Genomic DNA, 27,922 nt, shown 5'->3' with positions numbered 1-27,922 from the left:
CGTTTCTAAGGCCTGGCTTACACATAAATGTTTTCTGCTATGGCTTGTGCTTAATGGTGTGGCCTATTGCCTGTAGGCTGAAGAATGATCAGAAATTCCAAAGGTATTTCTGAAACTAAGTTACACCAGCATGACAAAGGGGAAAGCTTAACATCGCAGTTTGCCTTGTAGCTGTAGGAAAGCCCAGGGCTGGCAGTATCTAGGAGCACCTGGGAAGTGGTAGCCACAGTGTTGTCTGACTTGGACTTTCAGAACAGTTGCATGGTGTAGTTTCCTCGTTCACACTGATCTTCATACCTGTCTTCCTAGAGTAGCAGGGCATTTCGCAGTCCTGTTTGTTTTGTGTTTTATAAACCTCGGCACGATCTTCATGTTTCAGGTAAATCCATTGTAACAGAAGCATAAGTGCAAGAGGGACTTCAGGGTATGTGGAGACATTAACGTCAGTTGTGTTTAACTTTCTTTCCAGCAGCTTTGCTGGCACATGTGCTGTGCCCTAACAAAAGCCATGCCTGAGTTATATTCTACTTCTTCTTGCTTTAGTTCTCCATGGGAGTAATTTTTTAGCTGAAGGTAAAACAAACCTCAGAGCTCCAGCAGCTTCCACGAAGTTGGGCCTGTGGGTATTACCGGTGTTCAGAGTTTCAGCCCAGCAATGTGTGGGAGAAAAATAACGTCAATGACTTAAAATAATGGATTTTGAGTCTCTTTATCCTGTCATGCTGAAGCCGGATTTTCAGAAGTGAGCAGTTAGTTTTGTCAAATAGGAAATGCCCTAAAGCATTGCTATACCATGATATGAATCAGACAACTCAAGAGGAAAGGCAGTAGGTTTTTTTAAGGGCATGTGATTTAAGGGAGAGTGAGGAAAAAAGAATTTATTATGCCTTTGAAAATGTCTTTTACCCCTATAGTAAGACTGTGGCTAAAACATTTCTCTGAGTTGTATGTTAAAGCTGTATATTTTAAGGCATGACCTTTTTTGGATAACGTGCATATTTGCTTTGAAAATCCAAGACCCAAAGATAACTGTAATTTTGTTTTGGATCAATATTTTGTGGCAGTATTGGAGGACAGGCAGAGTCAAGACTGTTCTGAAATGATTTAGACTTGTGTATAAGGAAGATTTTTCAACTCTACCATATCTTTTGTGTTAACGGTTTCAGTAGCTCAATATTCAGCACATTTTTAGTGGCCTGAAATGCAAAAATAGCATTATCTGCATTCTGCACTAACTTTTAAACTGGGCAGAAAAGAGAGTCACACACACCTGCAAAGCTGATATGCAAAGTCTGTATTTTTAGCCAAAAAATCATTTTTTGCCATTTAATCCAAGAAAGTTTCAAATGCCAAAATATAGAAGGTTCCTTATGTTCTTCCTAAGAACTGAAAGCTATCATCAAAAATGAATACGTTTATGTACATCTTGGAACACTGAAGTAAATATGTTCATTAAAAACATGTGTACTTTATTTTATTTTACAAATATAGTTAGTTTCTGAATTCTAGAGAATGTTTAGCTGCATAGAATATTTGAGCACTAAAAAGCCAATTTTACCTAGACTAACATAAAGAAATAAATGCCATCTCAAATTAAGAAAAAGGAAAAATAGTTTAATAACCTATTAAATACTGACATTAAAAATAAAATTCTTATGAAAATTCTCCCCAGTCTTTGAAAGAAAACTAGTGACTTTTCAGTCTGAAACAATTTTTCCACTGAAAAGAAAATGGAAGTTTGTAGTAGGATTCATAAAGGGTCTGGTTGTAATCTTAACGAAAGAAAAAGTATCAGCTCTTTATAATAGTAAGAAAATTATGTTAACAGCTCCATTTTATAAAAGCAGCCTAATATTAAATAATGGTTAGGTAATGTTGAGAGGTCTGTTTAATATTCAGAAAACTTAACATCTTCCTTCCCTAGGTGCAAGCACAATTATCTACCCACGGATTGTAGGAACATCTGCCGATGTGTATATTCATTCTTCTATAGCAGTTATGGCCAATACAGGGTCAAAAATACTAAAGACTAAGGGGAAAGAGGCCTCGTCTTAGATTAAAATGCCTTCCCTTCTTTTCATTAAATGCTTTTGTATTCTAGGACCTTAGCTTTTCCCATTGCTTTTGCTCAGTGTTTGTATCTCAGGACTATAAACTGCCCATCCCATTGCTGATGACTTTCAAATGAGAATCATTGAGTTACCATCTAAGTTTTGTGATTTGCTGAGATTTGATAATGACTGATGGTAACCGCATTGAGGACCTTGTGTTCCCAACCCTCCTGTTTATATTTGCCATGGGAGAACAACATACGGTGCATCTACACTGCAATTACTATGGTGAATTCAGTTTGTGTAAAGTAGAATCATACAATAGTTTGGTTTAGCCTGCCTTTGTTGGTTATTGGTAGATGCAAAGGTATGGCAGCACAGAATCTGCTCAGGCCCCAAAGTCTGCCTGAAAATGTAATAAAGACTTTAGCAGTTAGTTCAGTGCTGTCCTACCATTATGTCACTAGCAGCATCCAAACTGGGAAGTGTAAACCTGCCCTGATTGTATGTCTACATGAGCTGCAGTGAGATTCAGTGTAGATGTTTCTGTAATCACTAATTTTTGAGCAGATCTGATGTGGTATTCGTTTTCCAAATACTTTCCAATGGCTAGATAGCTTTTGAGCCATTTACAAAGCATCTAGCTGTGGCAGTGCCTCTCAGACAGCTGGTGGAAATACAGACTTCAGTGGTATTTTTTTTCTTTCTTTTCTGCATTTTTTTTCTCTTCCATCTCATTCTGGGCTGCTAAATGTCTGCCAAGTGGATGCACCAATATATTCTGGGGGCCACCCAGCTGGAAAGCAGCTTGGTAGAAAAGGGGTTCCTGCTGGACACCAAGTTGAACATGAGCTAGCAGTGTGCCCCTTTGGCAAAGAAGACCAGTGGTATCCTGGGCTGCATTAGACAAAGTATTGCCAGCAGGTCGAGGGAGGTGATCCTTTCCCTCTACTCAGCACTGGTGAGGCCACACCCGAAGTGCTGTGTCCAGTTCTGGGCTCCTCAGTACACAAGAGACATGGACTTACTGGAGAGAGTCCAACAAAGGGCCATAAGACTGATTAACTTGGTTGGAGCACCTCTCCTATGAGGAAAGGCTGAGAGAGCTGGGACTGTTCAGCCTGGAGAAGAGAAGGCTCAGCAGGGCATCTCGTCAATGTATAAATGTACCTGAGGGGAGGATGCAAAGAAGAAGGAGCCAGGCTCTTTTTAGTGATGCTTGGTGAAAGGACCAGAGGCAATGGGCACCAACTGAAACATGTCAGATTCCCTCTGAACATCAGGAAACACGTTTTCACTGTGAGGGTGACCAAGCACTGGCAAAGGTTTCCCAGAGAGGTTGCAGAGTCTCCCTCCTTGGAGATATTCAAAAGCTGTCTGGACACCATCCTAGGCAACTGGCTGTAGATGTCCCTGCTTGAGTGGGGGGGTTGGAGCAGATGACCTCCAGAAGTGCCTTCCAACCTCAAACATTCTGTGATTCTGTAATCTGCCATTTTAGTGTCTTTTGACACCACTGCAGAAGCTACAACTGCTCCATCTCTTGCAGATAGCAAGAGAGTAAAGGTGTTCTTCCCAGCACAATGCAGTGTTGTACAGAGACACTTGAGATGGCTCAGAAAGAGCACAGTGTCCTCTCATCAATCCATGCCCAAGCAGAATATCCACGCCTTGGGTACGGACTGAGTATGTAGGCTCAGATGAACTTACCAGTTCCTGTTCCTTCTGTACCTGAACCAGTTCTGCTGAACATTTGCTTCTGCATCTACTCCCTAGTGCTGTGTATCCCAGGAATTTTCATAGTCTGGCTGCTATCCTGTGGCAGCCTGTTTCCTGCTGTGCAGGTCCTAATGAGCCTTCCCACACTGGAGAATCTCATGAGAAGACCTTTTGGTGGTCTTTAGGAGCCAGGCCCAGTATGGTCAGAGCTAATCTGCCCCATCAAGCCCAGTCTGATTTCTGCTGTTGATTGAGATGGCTCTTCTCAGTGCTTCAGTCCTCGGAGGGCTTTGTAGCTTAGGATGGCGTGGGACTGGGCTGTAGCAAAGCTAATGAGCCACGCTTGTGTGGCAGTACCGGCCAGTGGAGTACAGGTACCACCTGGTTATGTGGGAGTCAACATAGCCCTGGCAGGGCCAATACAGGCATCGTGGAAGAAGTACTTAGTATCCCTTCACTGAGTCCCTCGTCTATATTATCCATGTTTTTTTTCCATTATCAAGCATCTCACAGCTTCCCTTTCCCTGAAAATAGAGAGTTATCTATATCAGAATGGTGTTCTTTTTGACTTGAGTGAATAAGAATGTCCATATTTTGCAATTCAGCATCTGAGATTACTCATGTTTCTCACCGAGTGCTAAGCGTGACTATTAACACTGCTGTGAAACTGAAAGGATCCAAAATTCCTCTTGTTTTTCAGCTAGGGCTTTATACTATATAATGCCAGCAAATGGAATTGCAAATACAAAGTTACTAGTGCTAAAATGGAAATCTGTTTTTTTGGGGGGGGTTTATTGGGTAAGCATGAGGCTCAAATGCAAAATTTATGTTTAAGGGAAACTGGGTGATATTAAAGGATAAAGTTCTTCCTCAACTGCTTTAAATAAAAGTACCTTGTGACTTACCAACACCTTCTACTGCAGAGCAGACTTGGTGTGTTTGGGATTTTCCATTATCCTTCTTAAGGTAAACTTCTAATTTATCTAACTGAAGAACAGTAAAAATAGGCTTCTCAGCAAAGTGCAGTACTTGAGCAAGCATATTTATCAAGGCACAACCATATCACTGTTCTCTGCTCTATTCCAATAGCATGTTGAAAAGGAAAATGTTGTATGTGCTTTATGAGTAAGGAGTGTGAGTTGATTTTTCTCTACTCATTATGGGCTTGGTCTGTGTTCCCCATGGACTTTAAAGCCCAGATCATTTCTGTGCACTTAAGAATATGTAACTTGTTATTATATTTTGCTTGTAGGTGTGTTGTATCTTCAGTATGGAGATGAAACAAAGCAGTTGAGGATGCCGAACGAAATCACAAGCACAGACACAATTCGTGCCCTTTTTGTAAGTGCCTTCCCCCAGCAGCTGACGATGAAAATGCTGGAATCACCCAGTGTGGCCATTTACATCAAGGATGAGAGCAGGAACATATACTATGAATTGTGTGATGTGAGGTAAGTAAACATGGAATTACAGCTGTTGGGTTTGGGTTGTTTTTTTTTTTTTGTAGTGCACTTACAGAATAAAAAGGAGCAGAGTTGATAAGTATCTGACAGATAGTGGCCTGACACATAAAGGCATGTTCAGTGGTATCTGAGTAATATGGGAAGTTTGCCCTGACACTGCCTTCAGCTGTAGGTGCAATATCTGTTGCACAAGCCATTGATAAACGGCGTACCTTGTTCAAATATTCATATAATGCATGCAGGTTCACATATTTAATATTTCATTGAATTTTAACTGAGACATAAATATTTAAAATACGGAACACAAAATAAACATTTACAGAAGAACTGTTTTTTTCTTTGCTGGCAGAGCAAAGCCCGATCCTTGTGAGCCTGAAGTTACAAATATGAATGTCAGCGCTGTCCTCACAGCAGTGCCAATTATTCATCTTCTAACACTGCTAAAGATCTGTGGCACTGGTGACCGCTGCTGCAGCAGCCCCACCACCCTCCTATTTTATGTTAGGATGCAGCAACTGATGCAGTCACTTCCCTTCACTAATTCAGAGCTTGGTCAATAAATGATCTGACTAACATCTGGGTGCATCTTTCTATCCTTTATTTTGTGGGAGTGCAGCTGCTTAATTAACCATGTTCCTTCAGTCCTGATGTCTGTGCTCTTTGAGCAGAAGGAGCAGGTTCTCAGGGTCCCTAGAAAGTCCCAAATCATGTAGCAACAAAGCTCTCGGGCACACCTCAGACATGTTACACTCTGTAAAATTGTGCAAGGAAATATGGTGGGCCTTTATGCCATCCGTTTCATAAGAAGTTACGTGATAAAAAGAATGGACAGAGGAGCATAAGAAGATGAAGGAGAAAGCAGAAAAGGTGTTTCCGCTACCAGTCTACCACTAGTGCAGAAAATTATGTGAAAGTAAGAGAAGTGTATTCGCTGCTGCCTTGTTTCTTCTGGAGAACCTGTGGCTCAGGTGCTTCTCCGTATCATGTTGTAGTTAAAAGAGCAAGTTGGAGCTTTTTTAGCCTTGCCACTTCCAATTACCCCACTCCTCTTCTTAGTCTTTGAACAGCACCACACTCTCCTCCGTCTTGCTCTCCTCAGGCTGACTATCCAGTGTCTTGTCATCAGCCAGCCTCTTGGATTTCAGTTTCTGATTTTTTATCTTCCTTGCTTTGCAGACTCCCACACCCCTGTTTGGCCACTGTAATGCCTGTATTAAGGCCTGTCTGATTTTTTGCGTCATCATTCATCATGTGCTCAAGTTTCTTATACATCAAACAGTCTATTCACAAGATTGGATCAACTGATTAAATCAAGATACATGTTACTATGTCTCTGTTGCCAAGCACATTATTGCCAACTATCATCTTACCCATCGGCTCCTTTTCTCTCACTTTATCCCTCCATCTTCCCTTGAGTTTCAGACTAACAGTTATGATTTCATCTCCTCCCTGCCCCCAAGAATGTGGTTGTTGATTATCTTAATACCACTCCACCTTTTTTTTCCCTTGCTCCCATTGCAGGCGTCACTCTGCCAACCTCAGGCCTGGCTCAATCCCAACATCTGCTTCCTGTTTCTGTGCATGTATTGTAGAGCATTTCTAGAGGAAATCCCACGACCCAGCTGACTTCCTCCATAACAAAATTTCCTCCTTCTGTTCTGCCACCCTTCTCACTAAGGAAACCTCAGCAATTCCAGCTTAATGGAGTCCAAAGCATGCACTACCAGCTGCATTTTCACCACTTTTGAATAATTTCCACAACAATTTCTCCATTTCTATTCCTTACTCTTCATAAGATCTTGCCAGTGTCTCCCCTCACAGAACAGATGAAATGAAGTATCATTTTTTTTCTCCTTTGCTTGCCATGTCTTCCTTCAATTCTCTTCTTTCATCCTTGTCTTAAACACAGGTGTTTCAGCTAACTCTTTAAGCTTTCCACCTCCCTCGGAGGCTGTTTCATGTTCCTCTGTGCCTCTCATCCCTTACTTTGTCTTTTTATTAATTTATTACTCTATTAAAGTGCCTACTCTTACATTGCTAACATGTTTCTGTGCCTCCCAACAAAACTGCCCCTGAACACAACATACATTTCCACTTTCTACCCCATCACTTTTCTCTCTTGCACTGAGCAGTCACTACAACTGTTGGCTGGAGTTTTACTCTTCTAATTCTGTACTAGACCCATTTCCAACCTGTCTGGGGTTTTATTCTTCTAATTCCAGCTTGTCTTTTGTTCCCTACTGTTCCATTGCAATTGTCAAAGTCAATAAATGGCCAGCTTTTGTGAACACCCTTTTTCTCTCAGATCTCTCATGTACTTTTAATGTTTACTTCTTGAAACTTTGATCTCCCTTTGTTTCAGTGGCTGTTCCTTCCTGATTTCTTCCTGTCTCTCTCCTCTCCTTTCAGGTATCATTTGAGAGGTCCTCTTCTCAAACATTGATTTTCTGGGTTTATTTCAGGGCTTTGTCCTCCTTCCTTTTCCTTGTCTGTATCTGTCTCCATCATCTTATCCCTGGGGATTAGTTGAATTACTATACCTACCTGGGTGACTCTCCTGTTTATTTTTCTGTCTCTCCTTTAGGATGGGATTTATCTGACCAAATGGAGATTTTTACATCCACATTTTGAGCTGGTTGTGATTAATCCTGTAAAATTGTCTGATAATTTATACATGCCAGAGAACCTAGCTGTTGATGTCTTCCCTGTGAATGTCTGTATTTGGATGACATTAATCCTACCTCTTCTGTCCAAACTAAAATCTTGATCTTCTCTTTTAATATAGTCTCATGGACCATTAGTTTCAGCCTAGCTTATGTTCTCCTTCATTAGGCCAACACACACCTTCCCCTTTTTTTTCTTTTTTTTTTTTTTTAATCAGTGGGGCCAAAGCACTATCTTTCTACTTAACCCCTTAACCTGGTCCTTTTCTTAAAGTGATTCAGGGCTTTGCATCCAGTGTAGATTTCAGATTTTTTTCTGCATAACATCCCTATGATGCAGTTTTTCCTTTCCTACCACATAGTGAAAAAATACTCAGCTAATTCATCGGTTTTTTAATAGCAACTGCTGTAATCGTCTTTTCTCAGCAGTTGACACAGGTAATCTTGTTCGCTCTTACCCATTCAAATGAAGCAACAAAGATCATTCTCCTAGTTTGACAAGCAGACTGTTTCACATGCACTTTTTTCATTTGTCCTCTGGCTGCATCTTTTCCATCTCGTTAAATATAAACTACTTGTCTTCATTATGAGGGCTCCTTCAAGCCCACTTCAATGCTACTTTTCATTTCTTGTTCAGTACCAAGTGCCATCTGCTTCCACTTTGTGAATAATGCCATCTTCCATTCTACATGTCCTTAATTTTCAAACAAGTGCCTTCATGCTCTCTGTCAGGCAGCCCTCTAATGCGCTTGGAAGGCATCCTCCGCAGACATCTGCAAAGCCACTGCGTTGGTCTCCTTCCAGTCCCACCTTCCCGCTCTCTGTGTTGCACTGCCTACTCAGAGCATGCCCGTGGTCCCAGCATCTGTTTATTGCTCCTCTGGCTGGAGAGGCTATGGTCTTCTCCTTTCTTTTTGCTCCCTTATCTTCCTGAAGCTATCCTGTTGTCTTTTGTGTCTTCTATTCACCTTCTAAGGTGGTGAAGAGGTGGTATTCCTGGGGTGTTTATACAGCACACATAGATCAATGAGGCCTTTGAACATGCCAAGGGCATCTGGGAGCTACAATAATGCAAATAATAGTAATAATAAAAGTACAGTAATATATACCTGTTATCAGTAATGTTTATCTCAGAATAGCAACACGAGGTGAAATAGAATTCACTTCAGAGATCAAATGCCTAGTATTTTGGTGCTTTGCCTTGCAGCAATGTTTTACTTTAAAGTGTCATGTTTCTACAAGAAATATTTACGGAGAATGCTTTTAAAACAAACTCCAGTTGGTTGAGGTGCCATCGCATAGCCATCAGACAGAAAAGACAGCAGATAAAATTTATTTAAATGAATAATATACCATTTCTTGAACTGAAGATGAGACATCTTGCTTTCCATTGAAAAGAACATATTTCCAAGTCTGAGGCAGAAAATGGTAACTGAGACTCCCGGTGTGAGTCTCAAGGCGAAAGGGTCACGTTTGCAAGATGGAAAACAGTTTATGTTACCATAAATAATTGAAGAACTTGAACTTGCTGCAAGGTAGCTATTTTCCTATGCAGTCTACAAGTAAACACTCATAAATACTAAACTTCTCATCAGCCCTGCAGTTCTTAAACAGAAGGCACTGATCTGTCTCTTAAGCTGTGGGGTTTCTTTAATAACTACTTGACATCTACAACAGCAGCACAAGTTCTGACTAGCTACCCATTCAAAACAATCACTGATTGTAATATGACATTGTAAGAAAGAAATTGGACCTGCCCAAGGATCCTTTCCTTCTTTTTTAAATGATAATCCCAGTGATTAAGATCAGTTCACTAAAACTTGTAGCTGCACCTGGAGGAAAGGAATTCAGTCACATGTGTAAGTAAATTCTCTAGAGATCACTACTGGGAAATGAAAGGAATCGCAGCTTTGAAAGGATGTAAGTGAGCGTGGATTGGACGCTTTGCTGCTGATTAAATGTGAGCAAGAGATCAGCAGAACTCAGTGCAAATGTCTAAACTGTAAAATTATTGGAAGGTAGGTTTTGAAACAAAATAGATAGCTAATGTTATCTAACTCTTTCCTAAGTGTAGTAGTTTAAAAGTGGACTAATAAATGACAAAGTGTTGGGTCCTTATTAAACAAAAAATATTCTCTTTGGGCTTTCTAGCTAAACCATTTCTGTGGTAGCTTTCATCAAAACTTTTGCTTTTTTATTTGCTTTTGTAGTTCCTATTTTTTCCCTTAAAAACCTATCTTTATTATAGATTAAGTTTAGAGGAAGGATTTATCTGCTACTGAATTTTTAGCTTTTTTGGATTCTTTTTCAGGTTTGTGAACAAGTTGATAATTAGAATTGCTAAGAATAATTGCAGTTAGAAAGACTGCTTTTCTTTTGATATTCTTGCCTCTTAGTATAGCGAAAATTCACGTGGGCTGAGTACACAATAAAACATGTAAATATTAACTAAATCCTTTTGAATGCCTGTAAATGTTGAAGCTCTATTGTCTTCAAAGTGTTTTCACTCTATGGCAGGATCTTGAAAGAAACTTAACAGTATCTAATTTTTATGGGTGTGGAGTTGTAGCAAAAGAATGATACTTCCCATGGGAAAGAGAATCAAAGTAGGCTTTTGTTTGTTTGTGTGTGTCTAATTTATGGCATTTAGGTTTTTCTTATAGATCAGCTGCAGACCTACTATGTTTGTCTGTTACCTGAAACTTTCAGGCAACAAAGTAAATAAAACTACTTTCATCTGTTATCATTGCTGATTCTTTGATTCCAGGAATATTCAAGACCGATCTTTCCTTAAAGTTTACAACAAAGATCCTGCACATGCATTTAATCACACTTCCAGAGCTGTAAATGGAGATATAAGGGTAAGTACTAGTGCTGCATTTATACTCTTCTTTCCTCCAGCTTTTATGTTAAATGTTTAAATTCTTAACTGTAATATGTACACAACAATTCATAAAATCGAGGGTATATGTACAATACATATACAGAAGAGGGAATTGATAATGCTTACCATAATATTTCTTAACTGCTTTGTTTTTTCCAATTACTTGCCCTGAGCATTAACTGTTTTTTTGTTCTTGTTTACTAGCATTAAAGCATGTGAATAAAAACATAGCCTCTAATTACTTATTTCGGGACACAGACAGTGATCATAGTTTATACAACTTCTTATTTTGTGTTTCCAAACCCTTTACAGCGAAGTACGGCATGGTGTCAGTTCACTCCAGCAAGGCTTCAGCAGGAACTGGTTTACAGTAGCTGAGCAGATACACCTAGCTTGAAGTCTATTGAAACACTTTGTAAATGACCATTTCAAATAAGAGATCCTGATAAATACCTGTTGTGGCGTAAATGGTTTTGTCTTTTTCTAAAATTTTCTACCTGTACTGAACAAGGACTAGTATATTTGCATTTTCAAGTGAACATTTTGTATTGGAAAACTATAGCAAAGGCATTTGAGACGTATTCGATTTCTCTCCATTACTGTTTCTATCTTTTGCTGGACTGTAATCTCCCACCTTGATGCAGAGAGGGCAGGAGATGCAGCTGTGCGGCACCCCTTCCACCATGTCACCCACAGCTAACGTTGCAGCAGGGGGGGGTGGTGGTGGTGGTAAGATTACACAACCTCATCTCCTCCCCACCCACCCTAGGTCTGTCCCCAGGAAACGGTACAATCAAATGAGCTCGGTGGGCCCAGAAGGGAGAGCCACTACTGTCCTACCTGCTTTGCAGCTTTTGTATGTGCTCCAAAGCTGATTCAACTGTGCAGAAAAATTCCTGTGAAGTGATTTGCTTAATTGTACATTTGCTTCTTGGTTTCATTATCAATTCTGAGCATGTGACACTGCTTTATTATTAATATTTCATGTAAGTACTTCTGCTGTTTCAACAGTTTAGGGACTCATTATTTTAGAAAGATTGCAATAGTTTATTTACAGGCGCTATTCTCAACCACCTCTCATTTATGTACTTCAATTATAAAATGGTCCTTTTGATAGGTCAGAAATCTAATTACTTGATTATTCACACTGCTGCATACACAACATGAGAGAGCAAATAGATGTGCTTCAAAGGGCTGATGTGATAGTTTTTAGTGTCTTCTTTAAGGTCCTGAAATTGTTCAGTTCTAGTTATATTCCTGTAGCAGTAACTGGATGTATCCGATACATCTTATTCATACTCAACGGCATGACATACTATTATTGTGCATTATGACATTGACTCATGTAACAATTTCACTGTGTCTTTATAAGGTTACGCTATACTGTTCTTGTTTCATGTGCAGTGGATGCTGAATGTATCTACTGTGGGTTTATTTGTGTGCTCTGGACCTGTTTTCAGATATGGTTAACTACTGTGTTAGCTACATATATTCAAGAGTAAAGATTACTTCTTTGACCCTCTTCCAGGCATTTACTGCCTAACAGAGTTGTTTTGAACACAGGTGCTGCTTCTGTGCAAGAACTGTAATAACTCATATTGCTTATTTTAAAATACTGTGTTGTACAACAGATATTCACACTTTACATCTCGTGATTATGGCTGAGTTATCTTTCTTTTGCCATAACTCAAAAATAATGGTGACACAGTGATGACCTTTGCAGAAATGGTGGTTTTATGGTAGAATATTGTATTTTGCTCTGCTGAAATGCCCAAGATGCTATTTCGAAATTGAGCTATTTTCTCATTTGGTTTTTCCTTTGCATTGGCAAATTTCTTGTCTTTCTGGTCTGAGAGGTGAAGTCAGAGCTGGGATGTTCATAGGGGCTTTGTGGAGAAACATGCAAAAAGTCTTCCCTTTGATCTATGTGAACTTCTGCACTTCAAAGTTATGAGCATGGAAACAAGCAATTTCTTGAGCTCCAGAAATAATGAAACCTGTTTGTCTGAGGATGTGTGTCTTCTGGTTGGGTTCTTCCTTGTGTGCAGCCAGATCCTAACTGAGGCTTTTCCCAAACCAGAGGGATTTAATAACACTCTCTCCGATCCTCATCCTCTGGAGTCTAAAAAGCTGGAGCACATACTGCAACTTTTCCTCTATTTGGCAGAAGTACTGTAGGATCTTCTTGCAAATGTCTAATTTGGCAAAATTTGTAGGGACATAGTAGTCTAATTTTTTCTACCCTTCAGTTAAAACTGGTTGAAATTTGTCTGCAGATTCACAGGTTATTAGGTCAGGGGAGACAACCACCAATGAGCAGATGGATTATCTATCCCTCTTTCCTTAGCAAACCAGATCGAAGGGCGTAGAAATGCAGGGGGAGTGAGTGAGAAACATGTACATTTTATGTACTGGTATTGCATGGTACCCAAAAGATTGTGGCAAAAGTTTTGCTTCTCATCTCTCCTTTTGTGTTTGTGCATCTTTGCATTGGGTAAATTGATGTTCTTCAATTCCATGTGATATATGAGTGCTAAATTCACTACAGTGGGAAGTAGGGAGTAACTCTTGTAACCACTGTGCTCTGCATCATGCTTAACTGTTTCAAAAAAACCTACAGAAAAGCAGCTTATTGTCAGACTGGTTGAAAGAACACTAGTTATCATGAATTAGCCGTTGTAAGTACATTTTTCTATGGTGATACTGTGAGTGTGGTTGTATCTCCTGCCATATGTGAGTTAAAGCTTTGTTTTTTTGAGGTTTGGGAAAGTTTTGCCTTTACAGATTTTTCTACCGTTCGCCTTCTTGTCCCTTTGGAACCTTTATCCCCGGGTTTGATAATGTTCAGGCTTCTATTCATGTGATCTATAATTATTTCCATGTAACAGACCCAAAATAATCTCAGAAAATAATGTTAGCTGCCAGCTTGGACACCTGTTTTAACTACCAAACAGATGTGAGACCTGTATAAAAATTGGCAGTAACACTTGAAGTATTAAGTATTATCCATATGGACAAGAAGGCTCAGAATGTGCGAGAGGAATGTGGGCTCTGTGAGTTTCAGATCTGCTATCAAACCACTCAGCTTTCATGTCCATTAATTCTAATTTTCCTGCTCTTCTTTCTGTTTTATGTGTTTTTCTGAATGGCTTGTGTTTGAGAAAAGGGTTTTGCTTGGGGTCTAAGCAAATTCTAAAGGACAGCTTCTCCTGAAATCCTTGAGTGCCTTACTTACTTACTGATACTGTGCCATGACCATTTACATCTTGAAGAGCATGGTTTGTTTGACAGGTTTGCCATGTTGAATGCTGTTCAAGCAAGAGATAGTCACATATTGCCATCTCACTAAATATTTGTGTTTGTGCTCTTCCTTTTTTTATTATTCCTTTCCCAAAATGTATGCTGAAAATCTGTAGCAGCTGTTTTCTTTGGAGAAATGTATCTTCACATTGCTGTGTTTCATTTGTTTATTACTTAGCCTGAGCTTGTAACGTTTATCAACACTTTCTAGCTCTCCGTGCAACAATACTTTCTTTTGACAAAATGCTGTCTCATGTCCAAATTTTTAGATGATCTTTTTATTCTCTCTGGCATTGTTTTGAATTCCAGTGCAAATGCATGTACATAGCCATGTTGGTCTGTGCCGTTAGAATTAATGTTTGTGATTTGCATAGATTTGAAGAGGAAAATACTTTCTCAGACTTACTGGGTATAGGGTTCAGGTTGCCTCTCTTCTCACGTTTAGCGGTGGTGTATAGATTCAACATCAATAGACAACACTAAAGAACTGACAGCAGATTTTCATATGTTGCTGAACTAATTGAATTTTTTTATCCTGGGTTGTTGCTGTGAGCCCCTGGTGACTCCAAGTGGAAGTGACTCCCCCACTGAATGTGCACAGGGTATTTTCTGTCCTCATTCCCTACACCCTCCTTTTATGGAGTGTCTAAAAGGGGAAGAATCCTAAATTACAATCTCCGCCTTCTGTCATTGCAACTTGTCTGCATTTCTGGTGGCACAGTTGGATACTAATAATGTTGGTTTATGCACTGGTTTGTTTTGGGCTTCATCTGTTTGCCAGTTTTGAGAATCGGGAGGGAATTTTTACTTCATAACAAACCGGTGGCTATTTTGCTTGGCAATCTTTCTCTTCCCAACCGCCTGCTGTAAAGTCTGTGGGTGACACTTCATTTTAAAATGCCCTAGACCCACAATGTTTTTGCTTAATTCCATGACTTGCATAAGACCTTAGCAGGTCAGTGCTTTATCCCAGACCTCTGCGGGGTGGGTGAGGCCAGAATATCCAAAGTTGCTGGTGCAACTGACATGCACTGATTGCTGTTGTATCAAGGTACACTTTGAGGTGTTTTAGATTCTTTTTAGAGACTGTTTCTCCAAGAAAGAACAATTAGGGCAAGTTGAGTCAAAGCTGAGTTTGGGGGATTGGGGGGTACCTGGAAACTACATTTTCTGGGAGTTAGAATGGCAAAAAGGTGATTTTGTTCCTGGCAGTGATGGGGGATTGGGCTGCCAAGATGACAGGGGATGAGCTAAAATGAGTCGCACAGTAAAATGAGACAGACATTTGGTAAGTTGGGTAAACTGTTGTGCTGAATAGCTTTTATTACTGAAATTGCGCAACAGCAAATTTTCATTTTTGTCCTGAAAGTGCCTGGCTAGCAGGTTGCTAACATTTTAACTCTCTAGAGTTAGATGCAATTGTGAACTTAAAAAAAACCTACAAGTGCTAAAAATCCTCAAACAACTCCCCAAAAATCTAAGCCTGAAATTCAGTGCTGGTTTGCAGGGAAGTTAGAGAGATAATAAAAGCAGGATCATCCTTCTGTGTTCTTAAGGTACCCATAAATATATATCCAGCTTCTTTGAGATGTTTAACTTCTTTTCATTGGATTGTTTGTGATCTTAACATCAATAAACATAAAAGCTGCAAATGCTGCCAAAATTACATTTGTTCATTGCATACTACAGTTAAAAAAAAAAAAAAGCTCCTTGAACTACGAAGAGGTATTTAGAACAAAAGTATTTATTGGAAAAGAATTCAAGCAATACATTGGGTGAGTGCATTTTAGTGCTAGGGTGCCTATAAGACAGCATTTATACAAGTTGCCATGTGTTTGCCTTACTGATCCTATTACTACAAAACTTTGTTTTCTTTTGGGAAGAAAAAGAAAAAAGAAAAAGCAAACGCTAATACCACTATTATCTGATAGAGACCTTCCAAGTGATACAAATCTCATCTTTCCTGCTGTTTTGCTGTCTGCTTTTTCTAATGCTCTTTTTGTCATTGAGAGGTTATGACAACATGAGCCATATTGTATTTATAAACATCACGTGTTTCCTTGATATGACTTGCAGTGTCTGCCAAACAGAACACATGGAAGAAACATTTCTCATTAGCTCAGCATTGGTTTTGGTTATACTGATTTCCGGGACAGGAAAAATGCCTTCCTTACTCAGATTTAACTTTCATACAGTAGAAAGAAAGCCTCTGAGTGTCCATGAAATCGCTTGAACAGAGACGCTGCAGCTCTTTTAGCCCACATACTTTGTCTGAGAAAAAGAGAAAAAGCGGTTTATTTTAAAGAGAAGATGTAATGGCATGTATTGCTGAAACTAATTCTGAATTAAAATACCTGCCAAAGTCAGCTAGAAACGCAACTCACCAAGAGATGTAAGGTAAGATGACGCTTATAAATAATGAAAGATACCTAATTCCTTTTCTTCCTTATTCTTTTTTTTAAACTAAAAGATATTTTCAGATTGACTGGGAATTTAAATCAGAACAATGAAAACACGTTTCTTCTTCCTTGAGTCATATGAGAAAATAAATGTTTAATTGCTCTCTAAATCACCAAACTCTACTCTCAGATTTTATGTCTAGTTTCAAACCTACATATTAAACATAAACAGTTATTTTCCAACTTTGCATTACAAATTTTGCTGAGATTTGAACAAAATATATAAAAGAAGTCTCTGATGTTCTGGATTTTTTTTTACTGATATAGATTTTACTACTTTGAATGGGTTGTCATTTGTCAGTGCTTGCCTATTATTTATGCAGCTACAGAGCTGCAGACACTGAGAAGTAGCTGCATCAAATCAAACTGTGATGAAAGACTGTAAATGTACCTGTTCTCTTTCATTCATATGTTCTCTGATATACAATACCTACTGCTGTATAAAACCTAAGTTAGTGGGAAAGTGGATAGAATTTTAAGGGAAAAATAATTTTTTTATTTTAGCTACACATAAAACAATATATAAATTTCAAATGTTATCTGGCAAAAAGTTGGTCTGTTTAAAGATACAGATCCTGCGTTACAGTTGGATGGATACTGCATTGTGGCTTTTTTAATACGATGGCTATGTGCTTTGGTGTATTATATCTATTTTGCAAACATTGCGTGTAAGGAATATAACCATATAGATCCTACTACTATACCAACATTTTAAAAGATATCTTTGTTTCAAATTTTCAGATAATGAGGATGGATGTTAAGTTTATACCAAGCTGGCTGTTGAAAGAAAGTGTCGTGGTCTTGACATTAAACTGCTCAAGGAACATGAGCTTGCCGCACCCACACAGTAATCTTCCAGTTAGTCTAAGAGGAGTGTCATAGGGTACATATCACAAACCAGTTACCTGGAAACTCCCAGAGAGTTTCGTCTGTGGAAACGGATCAACTTGCAACCGCAATACAGTTGTTACAGTGGAATTTTTAGGGAGAGAGTTCTTTATTTCCCACTAACAGGCCTGTATTCAAGCTAGCCTGCCTTTCATGTTGAGGTTTGCTTAGAGCTTGCCCTGGAGCTGATGAAGTTAAATGACAACATATGATCCATCTTGTGTGAAGTTCTCTTCAGCCCTTCATTAAAATTAGAAGTCTTATCTCTCACATAAGTCTGAGATTCTCAGGCAAAACTTTCACTGCCTGCACTGGGAGCTCGCCCTGAATAAAAACGTAAGGATTGGATTTGAGTCCATTTTTATTGTCTACTAGTTTCTGGTTTTATTTTTATTCCACCTCTTTTTACATAATGTTTCATTGTTCCAATTCTTTAGATGTTTTACTCTTTTTTTCACTGGCCTTGCTTTTAGTAGAACAATTTGCACTAATTTGGCTGTTCGTTTACTTGAAATTCCTAAGTAGCTGGCAGAGTCAGATGTTGCCAGGGCTCCCTAAACACATTGACAGATGATAAAAATGCTCATGGCTGTGACCTCCTTTATTAGGAGGGGACGTCCTCCTTTACCTCCTTTGTAAACCAAGTAGCTTATCTGAATTGGAGTCCCATAAGCCAAAGTCCAACCAAGCTTTATGACTTCCAGTTAGCTTTCTGAATGAGCTGTTACTCAAACACGAGTTAAAAATCACTTTGTAGAGGTGGTTGTTTTGGTACTGTGGTTCCTAGAACCCAAGTAAAGTTAGAAGCAAGGTTTTTTCTTCTTCAAACTTGCCATTTGCTTGTCATTCAGGACCTTAGCTTTCCCCAGAAGATTTTCACAAATCCAAAATGTGATACTTCATGATCATGACCCAAATTCTCTGCTTTCCACTGAGTCTTCACTTCAGACTATTATTAGTTACCTACCTCTAGATAAGCCTAACGAATACTAAAGAGAATTAATTCTGTCCCCATCTTCGTTTTAACAAAGAGGAGTTAACCAGTACCTGGTCTCTAGGAGGACACAGCTACATATCTGAGGACCTTGATTCTTCTCCATGTTGGATCATACTTTTTCTAATAAGGGCTCTGGAAAACTAACCAGACTTCTGAAAATACGAGCAGTAAAAATATCTTTTCTTGGATACATTTAAGATCTGGGGTTAAAAAAAGCCTCAGCTGGCAAAAGGAAGACAGTTGCAAGTATCAGCAGGCAACAGGACTCCATGAGAAATGATGTGATGCTGAAATTATTTTTCGTGTGAATATATGCCTTTCTTACATCACTGCAAATTAGAACTCCATGTGACTAAGTGAAAAGAGTGAAAGGGTGTGTTGGGTAAAGGGCTAGTCCCTCAGTCACTTAATATTTACTATAGATAGCTTGACCTTAGGATAAACTAGGTTGTTTACTTCAGTCATGGTAACCAATTTGTGTATTTTTTTGGATAGAAGGAAGTAAAATGAAAAGAAAACATAGAGCCCGAACAGTACAGGAAGAAGTTTGTGATCTAAGAAGACCCTTAATTGAGGCACTGATAGTGCCTCTAACATTGCAAAAGATGTATTTACAACTGCAAATACTGCTGGGCCTTATAGGTACGAGATACAGTGCAGCCTAGACACTTTGCAAAATCCAGATGTATACAAGGCTTCCATGACCATTTCTCCTGCCAATAGTACTGACTCCAAAACTCAGTGCAGCAACTTACTTCTTCTGATTTGCTATGTCCTTATATTGGAAGAAACAGCTGGCTACAGGTGTAAATATGCTGCTTAGGTCTTTTAACTATCAATCAGCTCCATTTTATAACAATTTTATATTATTTACGTCCTAACCTATTCCATATATCTGTAATAGAAATTGTGTTTTGACTCAGTTGTTTGGTAATGCCAGATGAGACCAAGGGTTATGCCTTCCTTTATGTTCATTTAACCATATCAACTTGTTCAGTTTTATCTGGCTTCAGTGCAGTGAGAAGAGATACAAATATGGAACAAAAATAAGAGCTGAGTCGTTAGTAAAGCGAGTCAGAAAGCCATGCATTTATTTTGATTTATGAGTGCAGTTACTAACAGTATTTCTTTTTTTAAAGAGCAGAAATCTGATATACAGCATATTTAAACCAAATAAAAATGCTGATCTGTACCAGAACTGTACGTGTTTGAAACTATTCCTTTTTTGGAAAAAAAAGGGATGACCCCATCAGTTCAGTGGTGCCCTGAGGAAGTGCTGAAATTGAGACTGGTCTGAAGGGTTTGGCTCCCTGCGTTGGTGGTGGCTGTCTATGTTATGTACATGATGTGCTTGATCTCTTCAAGGAGAATGGGGAGGGGGGGGAGGAAATGCTTGCTACATCTTCATGAATTACATTACTCCTGTTTGTTCTCAGAAAATTCTACCTAAAAAGCAGCTGTGGAAAAGCAAAAGAAACAAACAGTTGGTTTGGAAGCAAAAGAAACGGTTTGAAAGCAGCACTAGTTATGAGGGGTGTCATAATGTTAACTTTAAAAAAAATAAATCAGTAACAGCTTTTATATGTTCAGTCCAAACAGTCTAATAGCTTATGGGATGGGTGGGCCATGCTATACTGATGAGATAAATGTGGATATTGGCAAACCAATGATGTAATTATGTAAATCCGACCTTTTTAGGATTGAAATGTGTTATGTTTCAGTGTGTTTATATTTTTGTCATTTGTGATAACACCCTGAAAAATCTTGGCTGAAATGCCAAGAGGTTTCTTAGTGTACTCACCACGCTATTCTGTCTGGAAAGTACACTAAGGAAGCATAGGAAAATCAAGCATGAGAGATTTATTAACTTCCCTCTGCTTAATTGGATCATTTTAACATTTTTTTTTAACTCTCAAATTCCATTTGTTTGTAGGAAATGAAATACACTTGTAAATATGCAGAAATGAGTGCCTGCTAGGTTCACTGATCTGGATGTTTGTCTTGCCAATCAGGAATAAAGTAATGCAGACTGGTAGCAGGGAGATAGCTCAAACAATGGAATGTTGCTGGGGGAATAAACCTCCACACAGAGGCACTGTGATTTCAGTCAGGCCAATGCAAAACGTGCTGCATCTCATGCATCATTTTGCTCAGATTGCCCAAAGCGTGGCTAGACTGGAAGCCCTCATGGGACTGCTCTGGGTCAGGCTCTACATAGCCTTGTGCTCCCTTCCCTTCCAAGCAGAATTCACCCAGTATATCGCCAAAGTTGTCTCATTGACAGCTAATCTGTGACTATGTCAACTAGGAGTGTCAACAGGTTCAGCAGAGGTGTAACGAGGCTAGTCCAAATACAGAGCCAGCTCCTCTAGCAAGATTTAGGCTGATGCACGTTGTAAGCTCAACATTTTACGGCAAGAAGTGTAATATTGCTTTCCCTTTATCTTTCTGTTGGATTCTTTACACCTGAAAACAGGTGCTCTTAGTCTAGGAATGGGAAGGGCCGTTGGACATTATGATGGCCAAAGAGCTCTTGATGTACAGGTGTGCTTGGGGTCATAAGTCTGTGTTGTCAGGGTTTTAATAACACGATGGAATTGATAAGGGAAAAAGTTTTCTGAGAAGTAAGGGCTGCATGCACGTGTGCATACACACACATACGACATGTCTTGCCACTCGTCAGAGCTTGGTGGTGATTTCATCAAACCAGAATTTCTGTTGTCCCCCACTAATGACCAGATGTGTACAAAGGGCAACAGCCACCTCAGCATTATCTCTCAGCACCCAGTCACACTGCACGTCTAGTCTTGGAGATGCTGCACCAAGGGCTGACTTGTAGAGAGCTGTTATTTTCTGCAATGTCTGAAGGCGATGAAGCTGTTTTAAGCCTTAACTACATCTTCAGTGGGAATGGATGAACTAAGTGCTAGGTTTCAAAAGCCATTTGTAGCTTTAAAGTGCAACTCAAATATCTTTGCTTTGAATATGAGAGTGGATTGCAAAGGCAAGTGATAGTTGTAGCTTCTTTGCCCATGTCCTCAAGCATTCACAGGTCGCTCCAGCTGGCATTTACCTGGATTGCTCTGCTCACTTCTTTCCTATAAACCGCCATCATGTTCTGACCACTCCTGCCAAAAAACACACAAAATATTAACCCAATCAGAATATTAACCCAAACTAAAGAAGTTTATGTTGGATGTATTTTCTTCTTTCTCTTCCCTCTTCTTCCTTGCTTCCTCTCTCCCTCTCCCTCCCATGCCTGCTATGCTAGGCTACAGCATTGTAATAACAAGAACTAATGCAAGATCTTCTAGCCTTGAAGAAAATTTGCCTTAGTTCATGTTTTCCCACTCTCATTCTGTTTTCTCATTCTTTCATTGATTTTTTTTGTTGAATTTCCCTTCATATGTTATAGTCTCTTTATCTTCTCTTTTTCTCATCAGTTCCTCACCTCCTAGCTTAAGTCTCCTATTTTTGTTTCTTTGTTATTTATTACCCCTTTCTTGTTTCCCTATTTAGTTCTCAATGCTCCATCTCCAATATTACCCTCTTCCATCTCTGGCCTCTTTCACAAACTCCTGTTACTGTCCTTCACCCTGTCTTACTCCCTTTTTGTCTTTGTTCCTCTTTTTTCTGTAGTTTTACACTCAGAATTCCCTATTACCTTCCTATATAGTTCTTCTTTACCTACTCTAACTCTTCCTAGTGTCATAGAATCATAGAATCATTTAGGTTGGAAAAGATGTTTAAGATCATCAAGTCCAAGTAATGAGTTATGTATTAGTTAAATGTTTGCAGCATATGACCCTTGCTATTTTTTATTAATATTTCTGCACTACATATGGATTAAGCAGGAAAAAAAATCATGTTACAAACTCAGTCCTCTACATTTAGGCTTTAAAAAGCTCAGGCGTAAGTAAACATGCTAATGGTAGGACAGAGGAAGAGGAGAATGAAAAGTGGAGGTGCTTCTATATTGGTCTGTTGATAAATACATAACATTTATTACCAGCTTCAGGCTAGAAACACTTAAATCTTAGCTCAGTCAAACAGGAACCACAGGCCAGGTTGGATCCACCAAGGTGGATCACAGCAAAAATCCATTTCATGGACTAGCAAGCAGCAGCTACAATGAAGCTGCCATTATCCCTTCTAGTTAGAGTATCGCAGCCTGCCCTATAAAGAAGAAAAAAAAAGGAAAAATATAGGATGAAAAGAAAGGAAAAAAATAGGATGAAAAACAGAGCAGAGAGTAAGCTAAATGAAAAGACATATGGGCAGGCTCAGTATAGAGAATAAGGAAAAAAGTCCAATCCTTATAAGCTTAGGGTAGAAATTGCTGCCCACTGCAGTCAGTGGTGAGAGGCTGGGAATGCCAAAGGGCAGCTTGTCCCACCCAGCTGTAGAGGGAATGAGCTGACTCTGGAGGGTGCCTGGCTGATGGTCTTTTAATGCAACATTAGGTGAGACAAATCCTCAATACAGAGCAACTAATAGTGCCGTCTTAACTTTTGAGAGATGCTTAATGCATATATGTCTGCGACACATACCGTGATACTTTCCTATAGCTAGGAAAATGTCTTTGTTTAAATCAGTACAGAAATGAGGGGGAAGCATGAGGTTTAAATTACAGGGTAGAGAGGCAGACTGCAGACCTGATGTAATAGTTCAGTTTTGCAGAACCTTCTTCATGCAGCTCCAGTGACAGTTGGCTATATTTGCTCTAGTAAACTTAAAATAAATTTTGAGAGGCTTACAGAGTTTCCAGCACAGGATTTCCCACTTGCACTTGCTTGCCTTTAATTTTTTTAATTCTTAAAAATCTAAAATTCCTCATTATGTTGATCTGCCATCACCTAAGGATACACCAAAAATGTACTGCTGGTATGCAAAACATATATGTATGTATGTATGTATACGTAATGTTAATATACATGTGACAGTAAAGCACTGTTCTCTTGGAGCTCAGATGCTCACTGTGTGCTGGTTCAAAGGCTTCGTGTACAGGTTGCTCCACACTGCAGGCACCAGCTGTTCTACTGAGTGTGCTTCTTTGCCAGCAGTGAAGCTGTAGAGCTGCCTGTCCCCTTTATAGTGGTTCATCCTAGCTAGTAGTTATGTGCTGTGGTGTGGGAGGACTTTTGTTTGTTTGCATTTTTTTTTAAGAACCAGGGAGTTTGGAATAAATATAAGAGAACTTTATGGTATTTGTGTCTACCTGAAGGCGTATCTGTTTCACTGTGTGCCTTCAGAATCAGTAAATAGAGGGAATAACAAACAGTATGTATGTTTAGGAGAAAATAGTGTAGTCTGTACATAATCTCAAATCCAATATGTGTCAGGCAGCCAGAACTGTTCTGTTCCCTCCCTGTTTGTTTAGCTTGGCCTCTCAAATTCCAAGAGCTTCTGTAGGATTTTCAGTCTTCATGGAAACACCACACACATCCTTGTAGGTATGAATATGGGCACTGGGCTGGAGAGCTGATGTGGGAAAGTTGAGGCCAATTTGCAAGAGTTATTCAGGGTAATGGAGAGCAGTGTGGAGTGCAGAGTGGCACCAGCACAGCCTGGCTGGGTGCCGGGGTGTGTGTTACCTCGGTGCCTTTGTGAAGGACAGCAGCTTGGGGGTCTGTGTTCTGCTCCCCCGTTTTTGTCATAGGGAAGCAGCTGAGACTGAGATCAGGATTGGATATGACCACTTTTTTCTTCCTCTGCTGAACATTTGGAGGCAAAGCTAGGGGTCGATCTCTCTCCTTTCATTGCAGGAAGTGGATAACCACACTGAGAGGTTTCTGTCATGGTGCTTGCCTAAGCAGAGGGAAAAAAAGATGCTGATGGTGGTTCTCCAGCTGCCTTCAAGAGTCTTGTGTATCAGAGGCTGCAGGTTTAGGAGATCCTGCAGACAACTCCATACATAGGTCTTTGTCCTCCTACAGTGTTGGTTTCTTGGATCAGAATTAGAAGCTGGGTGGGCTATAGGACTGGTGAGGTAGCATGAGACTTTCCTTGGCAAAAAGCCACCCCCAAAAACCCCAAACCCAATCCAAAAAAACCCAGGAGAAAATAATGGTTCTTCTGTATACAGCTGTAGAAGCCATCATCGGCAAACTGCCTTCCCATTTGGATTCTGCTGGACTGAACTAACTTGTTGCATTTAAGCAAAACCCCATTGACTCCATCACAAGCGTTGCTCCAGAGTGATGAGAACGAAACCAAGTCCTGAGTTAGTGACAAGCAATCCAGCCTGTAAAGTGCTTCCCTGTTTTCTGTCAAGGAAATGGTTGTTTACAGCAGTACAAGGCATTAACTGCTTAATTATTTCCATCCATGAAAGTATTATTAAGGGGGTAGGAACCAAAAAAGCTGTTATCAGGAACAGAAAGAACTTCGATCAGCAGTCAAGCAATAAGTTATGTCTATGCCACATGTGTATACCCCACAGTAGACTTCAAAATATTCTCTGGCTTCATAATTGTGTGTTTTACTGGTGTTGTATCTCTAACATTTTTTCTGCTTAAAAATGAGGAAAGTAAACAGAAAATAAATTAATGCGATGGGAAAATTGATGGGAAGGTCCAATGGACCAACATTGTTAATAACGTAGAAGAAAGTAGGGTGACTGGCAATTTAGCTCAGTGGTAATTTGGGCCTACCATTAACATAGACATTGATTTTAAAGTAGTATGCTAACCTAAACTTCCAGGCTTGATCTCAGTGAAGCATAGGGTGTTGCACCTCTTAGGGGCATGCCCTTTGTTTATAGAGGGGGTTAAACTGAAAAGGAACTCTTGTTCTGTACAGTACGTTATAAACAAATATATGGCAAGTAATTAAACATGGGATAATACATGGCAAGTTAGACAAGGCTTGAGGGCTCTGATAAAGTAATTGAAATGGAAAGTGATGCCTGAATGGTTTCTAAGCATTGTTAGAACCTGCAAATTAAAATTACAGTCTTGGTAATGATATATCCATGCAGTATTTATGATGTTGTGCCTGATGTATTTTAAAATTAAAAGAAGATTCATTCTCTCATGAAAAACTTCTTCTATGCATCGGATGTACTTGAAGACTCTTGCATATGGTGCCAGATGTATGGAGAACCAGTTATAGTATGTCTGATGTTTTGGGATATATTTATCATGCTAGAGTCCAATTACTGAAAATGTGCATCCTACCAGCTTGCAATTCATTGCAGAGAAACTGCGGTGAAATATAGTGGTCTTTTTTATCTTGCATGTTAGCATAATAATGTGATTTCTCACTGCAGGTTTGTTAGCATGTAAGGAAGAACATGGATGGAAGAATATACTCTGCAACTGTTGGAAAGCATGTGTGGCATAAAAGTGTACTAGGATAACTTGCCTGTATTTTTTACTCTTGATGTTTTTGAGTCTGGCTGGTCAGCAGACCTAAGCAGCTTTTTAACTAGGTCAAGTATATACATCCATTCATTAAAAGGGGATGCTTGACTGGTTAGTTAAACCTGCCAAATATAAACCAGATGCTTCAATGGTAAATAATGCTTTACTCCTATACTGCAAGAAACAAGCCTTGACTGATTAAATCTGAAATAAAAATAAACAGGTTTAACATTGTTTCTCTGCCATAATAATACCTTATTATAGTTCTAGTGCAAATATTTAATAAAAGTAATATTTTAAAGTATTTTACAGTGAAACTGAAAGCTAAACATTTAAGACAAAATGAGTATTTTTTACATTGCTGAGAAGACTGTTTATATTACACTACATACAAATTTTGTGAAGTTCTGGTCAAGACCAATAATGGCATACAAATTTGCAATGTACATTACAAATTAGAATACGCAGCAGCTGTCTACAAAGCTGGAGGACTTCTCTGCTGTTGGGCTGGGTGTAGTAAGGGATGAAGCACCTGGATTTTTAGTTTTGGCTACCAGATCTGCTCTGATCTTTGTCCTGTTACTTAAATGCTTTGTGTCAGATTGCCCTTTTTCTAGCAGAAGTGAACGATGCCTCCCTCACTAATGGCTGAGAGACTGAGAGCAGTACTGTGAAACAGAAATGTTACTCTAGTAAGGTCCCATTATAACTGGTTCTTTGTAGCGATCTTAGCTCATGGGCATGCACTTAAATTGTATTTTGATTCTTTTGAATGCCAGTCATGATGATATAGGCAATTTTTTACTTGTGTAAAAAACAAAAACAAAGAAAAACACCCCAAACCAACAGGAAAAAAACCAACCCCCCCAAACCAGAAGATAACTGCAGGACCAGGAAGTGCTTGTGTTATGAGATTTTCCCCTATGATATTTAAGTGCCATCTCTAAAGTTTTAGACTGTAAATACTGTATTTTTAAGAAGACTTTTTCTATATTCTGTGGTCTTTTGGGGGGAGGGGATGGAAGGGAGAGAAGCAGCCTTTCTGTACTAAATTTTTTTTTTACATTTGCCTTCTCTATTGTACCCTTTTTTAAAAAAAGCCTAATCATAATGGCTAGTGTGGTATGCTGCAGAGATAACAATGAGATTGATTTATGGGAGCCCCAAAGTTCAGATTAGCCAAGTGGCTCAGGTGCCTGGTTAATGAGTAGACAGCCTCTTCCACGGGAGGGGCTTGCGATTCCTTCTACCAAATGTCACTACCAATCTGAGTATGTGAAAAGCTTCTAAGGTTTATAACTGCTGTATTTTTTTCTAGAATGGTATGTACTGGGTTTGCTAAATAAGTGGAGGTCTTCACCTGTTGGGGAATTAATATGCATGCGTTTCATATTGTTGCCTTTGAAATGCACTCTTTTACCTAAATGGAGGTTACACAGTATTTTATTTATGGCTTTCCCCTTTGTGAGTCTCTCTTGTGCTTCATTCCATAATGTTAGTCTCTTTCTATACATCTTACAGGCACACATTAAAAAATGGTTGAGCGATTGAATCACATAGTGTGGCACAGTTTGTGACTGGGTGACATGCCAAGGAGGTTATTTAGTGACTAATTTCGAAGGGGAGGAGAAATTGCAGGCTTGTCATGTGGAAAAGTACTTCAGTCTATTGAAGCAGCATTACTTAGATGACCGGGTAAAGCAAGATGGCCTGCCCCTGTTGTGAGCAGAGGGAACAAGGAACATATTTACTGTTTCAAAACCTTTTCTCAAAAGGCATGGATATACAAAATATTATACTGTAGACTGAGGATTTAGATTCAAGGCTGAAAACAAAAGTGCTTTATTAGAAGAAGTGGAACCAAATGTTCATCTCACTGCTGTAGCCATACAGGTGATTTCCTTAAGTAACAGTAAGTGGCTTTAATTATTTCAGAGCAAAAATCTTATCAAAGATTGTTTTATTTGCCTGTAGGTAACAATGTTGTCTAAGAGTGTAATAAGAGTGCTACTGTTTTTAATTGTAGAAACAAATACTCAGAGTAGCATCAGGATAGCTGAAGAAATTATGCCTGAAAGAGCAGACTGTGTAGGATTTGGTCTGAAACTCTCCTCTCTGCTTGTTTGCATGATCC

General features: G+C 39.3%; 1 protein-coding gene across 3 annotated transcripts in view; it reads left to right on the top strand.

Annotated features, from left to right (window-relative positions):
* The window catches only part of KIAA1217 (KIAA1217 ortholog), a 191,350-nt gene that overhangs the window by 101,695 nt on the left and 61,733 nt on the right, over positions 1–27,922 (top strand). For all 3 annotated transcript variants that reach the window (XM_059818286.1, XM_059818285.1, XM_059818287.1), the window contains 2 exons: positions 5,023–5,221; positions 10,664–10,757. In XM_059818286.1, coding sequence (XP_059674269.1) covers positions 5,023–5,221; positions 10,664–10,757 — 293 coding nt within the window. The remainder of the gene's footprint in view (positions 1–5,022; positions 5,222–10,663; positions 10,758–27,922) is intronic.

This window comes from Gavia stellata, chromosome 6 (assembly GCF_030936135.1).
Source record: "Gavia stellata isolate bGavSte3 chromosome 6, bGavSte3.hap2, whole genome shotgun sequence".
Taxonomy (NCBI): Eukaryota; Metazoa; Chordata; class Aves; order Gaviiformes; family Gaviidae; genus Gavia; species Gavia stellata.
Note: the sequence above shows the minus strand (reverse complement) of the source record. Positions and strands in the feature narration are given on the sequence as shown.